The sequence below is a fragment of the Neolamprologus multifasciatus genome, chromosome 19 (genome assembly GCF_963576455.1).
Source record: "Neolamprologus multifasciatus chromosome 19, fNeoMul1.2, whole genome shotgun sequence".
NCBI lineage: Eukaryota > Metazoa > Chordata > Actinopteri > Cichliformes > Cichlidae > Neolamprologus > Neolamprologus multifasciatus.
The window spans coordinates 29,736,889-29,749,868 of record NC_140457.1 but is presented as its reverse complement, the minus strand read 5'-3'; the positions used below and the strand labels follow the sequence as shown (position 1 = coordinate 29,749,868).

Genomic DNA, 12,980 nt, shown 5'->3' with positions numbered 1-12,980 from the left:
ATTTTTTGGAGTGGCACAAATAGTTTGTGTGGCATCAAATTTGAAGCAGAACAGCTGATTGTTCTGTAAATAGTTTGAAATGTTTATTTAAAAAAATGCCTTGGCTGCATTTTTAGGTAAACAGCTGCAAAAAACTTTGTTGTTTGCAAAACTCAGTTACTTTTTTGAAGAAGTAACTATATAATTACATTGCCCAACATTGGTCATTATATACTGTATTTTGCAGACAGAGAGTTACAGACTCTCTCCCAGACCACAGGCTCATACTCATAATACAAGTCAGAGCTTTAAAAAAATAAAATAAAAATGCATATATATATTTATATTTTCATTGTAAGTGGGCTAAAGCAGTTAATTAAAAGTAGTCTAACATAAATGTAAATGCTGTAATTTGATTATTTTAATAAACCATGTAACTTGGATCGATTCGATGCTGGCGTGACCACAGTGCACACGTCTGCTGTTGCTCACAGTGGTCCAAGGGACGCTCAGGGAGTTTGTGTGTTCGCTCAGACACATGAAAAATTAGAGGGAACATTGCCCTATGGGCTCAGCTGCTGACTTTGAAATTCCTCCCGGCGGTGCCCCTGCCAGGCAAACAGTGAAACACGGTGGCATGTGGCACAGTGGCCCGGGCCCCTTAGCCCTCTGTTGTAAAAACCCGTATCACATCACATGGCCCTTTCAGTCAAGCTGGTGCTAATCAGCCCAAGATCCATATATAATAACACTTTCATTCTAAATGACTTTATGTCCAGCTCCAATTTGGATTTCCTGTTTGTGGTAATGAAGTGCATGACGTGTTTTACCATGCCATTATATGATGCAACTGGGACTATTTAATACACAGGATTTAAAGCCACTTTGTGAATCGCTACCTTATCATGGTCAACGGGTTTGTGTGTCCCAGGAGCCAGGCCCAGGGAGGGTGGCAAGGGCAAGTGGGCCTTAGTCCATGGGGCCTGGCTCGGCAGTCTGAAAAGGGGACATGGGACCACCCTCCTATAGGCCCACCACCCACAGGAGGAGCCATAGGATTTGGGTGCAATGTGTGCTGGGCACATTGCACCAACATACAGGCTTGCTGCCTGTATGTTGGGGTTTTTTCCCAGTGGACGAGAGGGTTTGTTGTCGAGTTGGTTGAGGAATGGGTCCTGACTGTTGTCTGCATTTATGTGCTGAAAGATGGTTGAGAGTACCCGGCCTGTGCTTAAGGGTGCTCCACCTGGGGACTCTGTTGTCCTACTGGGAGACTTCAACACTCATGTGGGCAACGATAGTAAGACCTGGAGGGGCATGAACGGCCAGCCAGATCTGAACCCAAGTGGTGTTCTGTTATTGGATTTCTGTGCTTCTGTGTTTGTCCATAATGAACACCATGTTAGAACATAAGGGTGTCCATAAGTGCACATGGCACCAGGACACTTTAGGCCGCAGGTCAATGATCAATTTTGTAATCGTATCATCAGATCTGCAGCCATATGTTCTGGACAGTCGGGTGAAGAGAGTTGCTGAGCTGTCAACTAATCACCATTTAAGTGGATAAGGTGGCGGTGGAAGATACTGGATAGACCTGGTGCGCCTAAAAATATAGTGAGGGTGTGCTGGGAATGCCTCCCATGTTTTTGGGGTGGCTGTAGCTCAGGAGGTAGAGCAGGTCACCTACTGATTGGAAGGTTGGTGGTTCAATTCCTGGCTCCTCCAGTCTGCATGCCAAGTATCCTTGGGCAAGATACTAACCCCAAGTTGCTCTGCGATGCATCCATTGGAGTGTGAATGTGGTTAGACAGCACTAAGTTTAGAGAAAGTGTGTGGGTGTGACTGCGGCATGTTGTATGTTGTATGTAAGAATCAGTCCATTTACCATTTACCATGTCCGGCCAATCTCAACTGCACTGAGTTGTGGTTGCAAGGTGATTGGGGCCTGTCATGGTGGTAACTCCCAACCAGACAGTGGGAACCACAGGTGAAGGGAACCGTAGAAGGAGTCCTATCAGGCTTGGTTAGCCTGTGGGACTTGGGAGGCAGCCGACACGTACCAACAGGCTAAGCGAGATGTGGCTCAGACAGTGGCTGAAGCAAAACTCGAGTGTGGGGGAAGTATGGAGAGACCATGGAAAAACACCTTTGCACTGCCTTGAAGTGATTCTGGCAAACCATCAGGCGACTCAGAAGAGGAAAGCGGTGATGTACCTGCACTGTATATATTGCGGGTGGAATGCTGCTGACTTTGATTGAGGACATTGTTAGGTGGTGGAAGGAATACTTCAAGGACCTCCTTAATCCCTCTGACATGTCTTCCGAGGAGGAAGCAGAATCTGGGGAAGAGGGGGCACGACTTGCCTATCTCTGGGGATGAGGTCAATGAGGCAGTTAAACAACTCCTTGGTGGCAGGGCCCCAAGAGTGGACGAGGTTTGTCCCGAGTTCCTGAAGGCTGTGGATGTTGTAGGGCTGTCTTGGTTGGCAATGTTGCGTGGAGATTAGGGTCGGTACCTCTGGATTGGCAGTCTGATGGTTCCCATCTTCAAGAAAGGGGACCGGATGGTGTGCTCCACTATAGGGGGATCACACTCCTCAACCTCCCCCGTAAAGTCTATGCCAGGGTGCTGGAAAGGAGAGTCTGTCCGTTAGTCGAAACTCGGATACAGGAGGAACAATCCAGGTTTTGCCACGGGCGTGGAACACTGGACGAGCTCTTTGCCCTCTCGAGGATAATCGAGGGGGCATGAGAGTTTGCCCAAACAGTCCATATGTGTTTTGTAAACTTGGAGAAGGCACTTGACCATGTTCCTCTGTGTGTTCTTTGGGGATGCTTCAGGAGTATGGGGTTTCTAGCCCAAGACCTTGATCCACATAGCTGGCCTCGCACCCACTCATTTCCAGTGGGTGTTGGACACAATTTTTATGGACAGAATTTCTAGGCATAGCCAAGTGACGGAAAGCTTCCACTTGGGTGGTCTCAGAATCTCATCTCTGCTTTTTGCAGATGATGTGGTTCTGTTGGCTTCAATCAGGTAATGGCCTCCAACTGGCACTGGAGTGGTTCGTCGTGGTGAAGTGTAAAAGTGAAGCTTTTAATTTAGTGGTTGGTCTACGTCCCTACCCTCACAAGCTTTGGGTAGTGACTGAAAGAATGGAATTGTGAATACCTCCTGGGTGAGGTGTTTCAGCATGTCCCACCTGGAGGAGGTCCCGGGGCAGATCCAGGACAAACTGGAGAGATTATATCTCTCAGCTGACATGGGAACACCTTACTGTTTCCCCAGAAAAGCTGGAGGAGGTGGCCGGGGAGAAGGAGGTCTAGACTCCACTCCTTAGGCTGCTGCCTCTGCGACCCACCCCCAGATAAGCGGAAGAAGATGGATGGATTTAAAGGAAATCCGCTGAATCCTCGAAACCTTAAAAGTGAGTAGTGTGGAATCAGATATGGTCTGAAAATCTCATGCTTAGAAATCCTGGTTTACTTTATAACTTCTGTCTGATGAAGTAGCTTTTGGAGGTACATTATGAGTTGAAAGCAAAGTGACCATGATTGAAAACTGACTAAAAAACAAATTATATAATTTTTATGCAATTTTTGTGAAATTATGGTGAAACCTGGCCGGCCATCCAGGACATGTTCCCTGTTTAAATGCCCACCTAAGATTTTAATTAACCTGAGGCATAATTCCTCCACCAATGAGATCCATTGATGTTTGAAAGCAAAATTGCAAAAGCTTCCAGATCGCTTTTCAAGAAACTTGGAGAGGAATAATTTGAATAATTCAATTAAAAAATACAATTGGAGGCTGATTCAAATATTGATCTGTCAATAAATCAGATGCAGAGATACTACAGACCTCAGGCTGTAAAGCACATGTCCATCAGGAAAGACCCGGAGCATGATATTGTCAGTAGTCGTATCGTGGATAAAGGATCTCTTAGAGTGGACAAAGAAGACATCAGGGACCCATATTTTCTTCACCAAACGGCCATCAAACGTCATACTCTTGTTGGTGCTGCTGGTGAAGGACAGACGCTCATCCTTCCAGTAATGTCTCAGATACAAGGTCATGGTGAAGTCCTGGTGGAGTTAAAGAGTGTAATTAAAAGACTGTAAATGTGGAGATTATGTAGTGACCGAATGAAAGAAACACAAACATTTACCAAATTCTAATGTACTAATTGCACTCATCAAGCCATGCCGATTTTCTCATTAAATAATCAAATTGAGAAAGCTACAGGCATTCCAATCCCTCTGTTGCTTTTGTGTTAAAGATATCATTGGCACCAAAGGAAACAAAGAAAAAATATATTTCCAAGTTTTATGGTAAGATGTATATCTCAGGCATACTAATAGAGAAACAACAACACGAACAAACAGTATATAGAATAGAATATTTCAAGTGTTTCTCTGGCAGGGGAATGCATGTTATATGTCCAGTTTGTTTAGCCGTACCTTACTAAAGCTGTACAACTTTATTTCCACAGTATTACCCCCAGGTTTTGGGCCCTTATTATCCAATTACATAAAATGCAGTGTAATATTACTCAAATTTTACATAATTAATTAGATATTAAATGGTTACTGCTAGGGATGGACCAATCCGATATTACGTATCGGTATCGGTCCGACCTAAATTACTGGATTGGATACCGGAGAGAAATAAAAAATGTAATCCGATCCATTAAATATCACAAAAGCACCTCACAAAACTTGCGACATGGCGTAACCCAGCTCATGACCATAGCACATCGGAGCAGTATGTGTCAAGTGATAGAGTGGCTGTGGTTTGAGAGATCTGTCGGTGGTCTGGAGTTACTTTACACTGAAAGCATTTGGAGCCTCGCTACGTGCTATATTTAATAGACCGTAGACCGGGCTGGACTGGGAGAAAAATATCAGCCCTGGCATTCTGGCATTTTTGGTCTAAGCGGCCTGCCTTGATCGCTCTCTGTCTCTGTCGCTCTATATTATGCATTATAGTCATTATAGATATTGAAACAGGTTTTAATCACGCACTGTATTATGTGACCCATTGAGCTCACCTGATGCAAAATGTGAGCTGGGCTGAGGCACCTGGGAAGATCTCAAACCTGCACTGTAGGTGGCAGACAGTTGGTGTCATAAGCCACCCCTTCTGTTCAAAGATGGTTGTTAACAGTGGACATAGATGGCCTCTTTCACTCCTCTTTCTAACAATCTCTCTTCTCTGTCAAAAATGTAAACATTGGCATCCTCAAAAGAGTGACCTATGACCTTTTGATGCAGGTAGACAGCCGAGTCTTGTCCTGTTGAGGTGATTGTTCGTGCATTCATGGCTGTTTGGTTTTTCCATTTTATATATCTCTCTACAGATCAGACCTTGTTGCACTGCACAGCAAACACTATGTTTTTTAGCTTATGTTTGGTTTTAGCTTATGTTCAAGTTTTCTCCTTGGATGAACCAGTTTTTGTCTGATGGTGTGGCTAGGTCTGAAGTGTACTGGGATGTCGTGCTTGGAGAACATTCTCCTGATTTTCATGGATAGATCTTTTACATAAGGGATAACAAGGTTGTTTCTCTCTTTTCATAAGTTGTTGCACAGGTTTTCTTTTACCCAACCTCAGCTCACCACCTTGGTAACAGGGCTGCCTCTTTGCTCTTTGTGGTGTGTAGCCAGACTCCTATGTTATGCCAAAAACTGATCATCTGCGAAAAAGTGATTTCCACTGTTTCTACGTTTTTTATGTGTAATGTCTTTACATATATTAGTAAATAGACTTCAGTGACGAGGATTTACAAAGGTGTTATATATAATATATCGAAATTACCTGTTTTAGCAAGTATTTTAATGACATGTTAATTTACATTATAACCAATCCAGTTATTTTTGGCCAATTAAAAAATCTTTGTCAAACTATGGTTATATTTGTTGCAATTTCTGCTGCCCTGTTGGCTAGTTCTCTTGTAAAAAAACAAAAACAAAACATTTTTAATGTCAATGAGACCTTTTAACAGGATATATAAAGGATACATGACAGCAATTTAAATACAGGCAATCACTTTTTGACAAATGCCAGAAATCACTTTTTGGCAGATGATCACTTTTTGGCACAATACGAGCTAATACTGCTCCCATTGTGTTATCAGTGGTTTTGTTTAATACTGAGGACTGCATACACTTAATGCTAACTTTGTATTCATACGTTGCTCCTACATACATTTGTATTACACATTGGTGCTCTACAGAGCCATGCATTGAAGACAATAATTTGTGTTGAGAGGATTCACTGCAACCCTGCTTGTTACATGAAAAAACACAACATGTACGTGTTAAGGACTTTATGGCTTCATTACATGTCTCTGCATTACTCAGTTCTGGCTCAGTGCAATGGCAGAATATGTGCAGTAAGAGTAAAACATATGCAAAACTTCAGCATCAGCCTCAGATTTCCAGCTGTGCCAAGACAGGATGCATTAAGCAAACTACTCAGTGTAGGAGTTCAGAGCTGAATAAAATTAATGTAAGCATGAATTTAGAACAGATTTTAAATGGGAAGTTGCACTTAATTATTACCATTACAAATGAACAAAAATGCTTTTCTTTGTTTAATTATTACTAAACTCATAGACTAGAATAGAATAGAATAGAATAGAATTCAACTTTATTGTCATTGCACATGTCATAGGTAAACGGCAACGAAATGCAGTGAAACTTTTTTCTATATTTCCTTCAAATTTAAAGAAATAGGTCAAGTTTCATCTCCATTGACCTTATACTGTAAGACGTATGATCTGTAAAAGTATAGAAAAATGCCAGCTTACCATATCAACTTCAGAGATGCTGTCCAAGCTCTCCACCTGAACATCCACTCCAACAGGGATTGCAGGACCTGCCAAACAAAATCCCATCATGACCAAATACTGTAGTAGACTATATAGCCTAAAACACACACATCAGTAGGGATGGACATTAATAATGATTGATAACAACTGATTGCATTGTCAATATCACTTATTGATTCATTTCCTTACGGATTCTCCATGGCTCAGCTTTGAGCATCACCACCATTGCTAAACAACATAGACCTTGCATTTGTTCAAATTAATTGCATGTTGTGTGGTCAAATGTTTGGGCATGTTGGAGGCATTTGCCTTTTTTGTTGTGATCAGTGTTGGAGTCATTATTCAAAAAAGTAATTATTACACATTTTAAACAAAAGGAGTCATTACATCTACACCTGTCCTATTAGGCCAAAAGGTTACGCCCACCTGTAAAGGAACAAGTACTGGTGGGCAAAACCTCTGGCTCTCTCAGTCCTCTGCACCTCATGATTCATGGGAAGACCCACTCTATCCAAGTGCTTATTGATTTGGGTGTAGAGCAGTGTTTCCTTGATAACTCCCTGGCACAAAAATGAAATATTTCCAAACTCAGCCTCGTGCCATCCAGGTCACAGTTTGAAATGGTCAACACTTGCCCAATGTCACTCTTAGAACCAAACCCAAACCCTATCCCTTTCTAGTAATCACACAGAGCGTTTGTATGGCATTATTTTTGTGCCTCTATTCTGAGCGCACGTAAATAATTTTTGCAAGAACAAATGTTGCATTTTGAGGAGAAAATTATTTTGAGTGAAGAAAAGCTTAATTTGAGCAAAATGTAGATAAATCCGGTGGAGTGGTTTGGTTTAAAATATATTAAAACCAACGATGGTCTTAAAAAATGATATATTTTACAATAAAATAAAATAACATGCTAACCGAAAATGGTTTTAGCTAAACTTTGGACAGTGTTTCTGGAATGCAGTCAATAGCGAGCCGATTGGAGACCACAACAACCAATCAGAATTTTTGCATCCAAGTCTGTGAGTGGTTGGTTTTGTGACACATTTATAACGGAGTACAGAAAGAGTTGAGCATGCAGGGAGCAGAGATGTTGAGAGCTGGAGCGACACTCTGAGAGCAGGTCCACAGATGTCTGTCAGCACACAGAGCAGAGATCTGAGGGAGAGGGCTGTAATTGTGCGTGTATATGGATAGTAGCAAACACTGAAATACATTTCTTGCACGCAGCAATGAATTTTGTTCACACAAAATATTCTCCTTAAAATGCAATATTTTTACTTGCAAAAATTATTTACGTGCGCTCAGAATAGAGGCACAAAAATAACGCCACAGCTAAGGATGGCCCAAAACGCCATAGTTTTGTGCCATCCTTAGTGGCCACTGTAGCCACAGCCACCCTGTATCGATTGGAGAAAGGATTGCATCTCCTGTTGAAGTAATGACTGCCACATGAACCATCTAAAATCTGTCACTCTGTCCATTAGCACTCTAACTCCATCACTGCCTCTCCTGATCTGGCAGAGGTGTCCAGGAATCATCTGGCTCTGTCTTTTCCCCCTCACGTATGATTGGAGGAGGATCCTCACTTTCCTGCAACCTCTCCTCCAATCTCTTTTGGTGACCCACACTAATTAGGGATGCTAGAGAGTATGTTTCAGTCTATTTAACCTGTGTGAAGAATAAGTCTGCTAGTTCCCCTCCTGTAGGCCTGCTCAAACCCCTTCCCACTCCAGGGTGTCCCTGGTCTCACATCTTTCCTTAACTTTGTGACTGGTCTGCCTCCCTCAGGTTGAAACAAGGTAATCCTCACAATAGACGATGGAATATGCCCACAATTGCCCGACTACCTTGCCCCCCATCCTGTTCCCCTTCAAGGTCTCCCTGGGCTACTACCCACCACTCTTTCCAGTAATAGAAGGTGAGCACACAGTCCATACATGATCTTTCTCTTAGTGCTTTGGTATGAACACAAAACTGACAACAAAAAGCAAAGATGACAACCAGCACAAAGACACTTCAAAGTGATCGCCACAGTGATTCTACTGTAGAAACATGAGCTGCAGCCTGACGGCACTTAACTAACAATGACATGGGGAGTAAGTGAACTAGGGCCGCAGCTATTAATTATTTAAGTAATCAAATCATTTATTGATTATCCCATATATTAATTGAGTAACTGGATAAGAAGCACTTTTGTCTTAATGGGCAATAATAAATATTCAAAGAGAAAACAAAATGGGTCTTTCAGAATCAATTGCTCACTGGTTTCCTTTTTAGAAATTGCAGTGTTTTAAAGTTTAACTCCAAACAACTAACAGCTAAACTAAACTAAAAACAAATAAACCATTTGATTGTATTTATGTGCCATATTAATGTTACATTTTTTTAAAGAAAACATTTTCTTAAAGTTTTTGGGCTGCTGAAAACAGACATGATGGTGTAGGCATTAATTAATATTAATAATAATTCAGTCTCCAACCTAATAACCCTCAGGTCGGAGGCCCAGAGTTTAATCGCCCATGTATATATTTTTTATTGGCTTAAAAAAAAAAAGAAAAAAAAAAGCATTTATTTATTTATATATATATATATATATATATATATATATATATATATATATATATATATATATATATATATACATACATACTAGAGGTGCAACGATACTCGTATCGATATTGAACCGTTCGATACAGTGCTTTCGGTTCGGTACGCATATGTATTGAACAATACTAAATTTTTAATTTATTTTTAGCGACTTTTTATTCTAAAAAAAGTCGCTAAAAAAAGACGTGAAAGCGCATATCGCTTTTACTCTCAACAAGCAGCGGGTGCTGTAACGCAGTCAGTTCTTCTTTTACTCTTTTACTCTTATGCTGTTTTGTGGATCACAAGGTTTAAAACTACTTATAAACACACACACACAAAGTAACTCCACCAGAGTTCCTATTTCGGGTCACTTTTGCCGGTCCAAGCCCGGGTAAAGGAGCAGGGTTGGAATTGTGACATTAAAAAAACAATAATTGCTAAAATAAATTTAATTTGTAATTCTAAATAAATTCTAAATGCATTTAGGACGTTTTTTACTCACTTTATGTCTCTTCCACGATGTTATTTCTCTCTCCAACAATGTAGGTTACAATTACATCAGCATGACCAATTATGCAAATTAGGTGATGACGTCATTTAGCGACTTCTAGCGACTTTTAGGACAGCCAATAGCGATTTTCCTTACTGAGGAGTTGGCAACACTGCTGTTGAGCGCAGATCCACTGAGCGCAGCGCAAGCTAGCGAGACAGAAGCTAAGCTCGTTGCAACATGGCAAATTGAACCTCCCCCACCCTCATTCAGATCTGGCGTTTGGAACTATTTTGGTTTTCATGTGACGTATGACCCTGAAGGTAAGCGCGTCATGGACAAAAGTAAAACAGTATGTCGGATGTGCCACGCAATGCTCAATTGGTGGGAACTACTGCGTTAGCGCAGTTAGCTCGTTAACGCGTTGACGCCGTCCAGCCCCACGCACGGGGCGATCAGCGGTAGCTCGTTAACGGAGATTTGCCGTGTTGTGGCGTTAACGTCATTTCAGATTAACGCTGACAGCACTAGTGGGAACACAACGAATATGACTGCACATTTACTCCGACATCATCCTAGTGCAAAGACAAGTGGAAGCAGACAAAAACAACAAGCACGCAAGCTACAAACTTTACCCGAGTCATTTAGACAGCCGTTAGCACATCTATCTATCTATCTATCTATCTATCTTATTAATTTATCATATCTATGGTTTATAGTATTAATCTATTCTCTTGTATGTAGTACCATGGTAGCACAATGGTTCTTGGGGAACAGTGTTTTATCTCAAGACAAAGCAGTGTACACAAAATGACATAAAAATCTTAGTTTTCACTTGTGGATCATTTGATACAAATCTGACCATTTTGAAACAAATTTCGTTCCATATAAAAGGTACTTTAAACAAATTCGCATGCAGAGAACACAACAAATCAGCGTCTAGCAACTAGACACATTTTTATAATCTAAAATCTTACGTTAAATATCAACCAGCCGGAATTATATTTTATTGTCAGCAAGTAATCAAAGAATGTGAGCAAGGAGTTCATTTGTATTCCTTGTAATATCAGGTTATCATGAATGAGTATTGTAAAATCACAATTTATATGTGAGCTGTAAGTGTCACTGAGCCTACACAAAGACTGAGGGATTAACTAAAAGCTTCATGGTGTCTCTCATGCACTCCAAACCATTTTAAAGGACTGCCTTTTACTCTGACAGTGAACCAGTTAATTTCTACTTGGACATTTCTGAAAAAATAAACACTAGTGACATTCTATCCAGAATAACAATTCTTGGGCATGGTTTAAACATCCCCATTTAGAACCAAGGATGTGCCGAGTGAACTGCTGCAATTTCATTTTTGACTTTTTTAAGTGTTTGAATTTTAAGCTGCTGTTTGGATTTTGTCTCAGTTCAGCAGATGTAACAGGTACGATCCTTATGAGTCATTCCCTCTCAAACCATCATGGGCCATCTGCTCAAACACCTGTAGGTGTAAGTCTGTTTACACCTACAGGTCATCAATGGTCTGTGACTGAGTGCCCCAACAATGGATCCTGGAATGCCTAGAACTGTAACATCAGTAGAGGCCAACTTCAAGGAAACTGCAAAAGTCACCACCAAGTGCAGTATTTACCAAGGACATGCTCTGTCCGCACTGCTCTTCGCCATAGGCCGGAATCCCTTCAGTGAAGTCATTGACAAGACTGGCTATGGATACCGTATGATGCAATTGTCGGCCACTTCCTCTACATGGATGACATCAAGGTGTATGTCAGGAGTGAGCGAGACATAGGCTCAGTGATCCACACCACTTAGGGGATTGCATTACCAAAAGGCAACACTGCAGACAATGAGGACAGATACAACTACCTGGGAATCCCACAGGCAAATAGGAACCATGAAGACGCTCCTAGGATAGCTGCAATCACCAAATACCTGCAGAGGGTGAGGCAAGTCGGAGGAGACAACTCAATGGAAAGAACAAAATGCATGCAGTTGCATTGGACGGCATGATACATCATCACAGTTCCTCTCTTGGCACCCTTTTATATGCTATCTCTAGAACAGCAAAGACAGTGAAACTCCTTCTGATCTCCCCTACTCTTCTCAGGGACTCTCAAAGTAAACATAGCATCTGTATTGCTCTTTCTTGCTGATCATCACCTATCTTCTTAGTCTAGTTTGTACAATTCTTTCCAATATCTTCATGTGGACTCTTCATTTCAATTCAGTTAATTCAATTTTTAATAGATTTATTATATATATTTATACAGAGTGTATATATATATATATATATATATATATATATATATATATATATAAATTTAAAAAAAAAAACACCCAGCACACCGCTGCGGGCGGTTTATCCTTCAAGCTCGGGTCCTCTACCAGAGGCCTGGGAGCTTGAGCGTCCTGCGCAGTATCTTAGCTGTTCCCAGGACTGCGCTCTTCTGGACAGAGATCTCCGATGTTGTTGCGGGATCTGCTGGAGCCACTCGCCTAGCTTGGGAGTCACCGCACCTAATGCTCTGATTACCACAGGGACCACCGTTACCTTCACCCTCCACATCCTCTCGAGCTCTTCTCTGAGCCCTTGGTATTTCTCCAGCTTCTCGTGTTCATAGCGTACATAGCGAATTAATGGAAGATTGAAGCATTAATTAATGGTAGCACTGTGTAAAAAACACATTGGTGGTTTGGAGGATGTAATTACTGAAGTTTTGAGTAATTTTTACTCTGATGGTTATTTGTGAAGACGTTCATGAAGTCATTACTAGGTAACATTAAAGGGATGGTTGGCTCAACAGTGGTCTGACTGTTTGTCAGCCTGGCTACAGAGCTGAAGAGAAACCTGGGGTTGTTCTTATTTTCTTCAATCAGTGACGAATAGTAAGATGTTCTAGCTTTATGGAGGGCTTTTTTTTTATTATAAAGCAGCAAACTGTTTTTACAGCTAAATGTGGATCTTCTAAATTAGTGAGACACTATTTCCTCTCCACCTTATGACTTATCTGCTTTAATCTGCACATTTGAGAGTTAAGCCAGGGAGTTGAGTACTTCTGATTTGAGGATTTCTTTTTC

The 12,980-nt window shown here is 41.3% G+C and overlaps 1 protein-coding gene across 2 annotated transcripts in view; it reads right to left on the bottom strand.

The window, feature by feature from the left end:
* gabrr2a (gamma-aminobutyric acid type A receptor subunit rho2a) overlaps positions 1-12,980 on the bottom strand; it is a 61,268-nt gene that overhangs the window by 25,435 nt on the left and 22,853 nt on the right. For both annotated transcript variants that reach the window (XM_085142672.1, XM_085142673.1), the window contains 2 exons: positions 6,791-6,858; positions 3,842-4,065 (listed from right to left, as the gene is read on the bottom strand). In XM_085142672.1, coding sequence (XP_084998798.1) covers positions 3,842-4,065; positions 6,791-6,858 — 292 coding nt within the window. The remainder of the gene's footprint in view (positions 1-3,841; positions 4,066-6,790; positions 6,859-12,980) is intronic.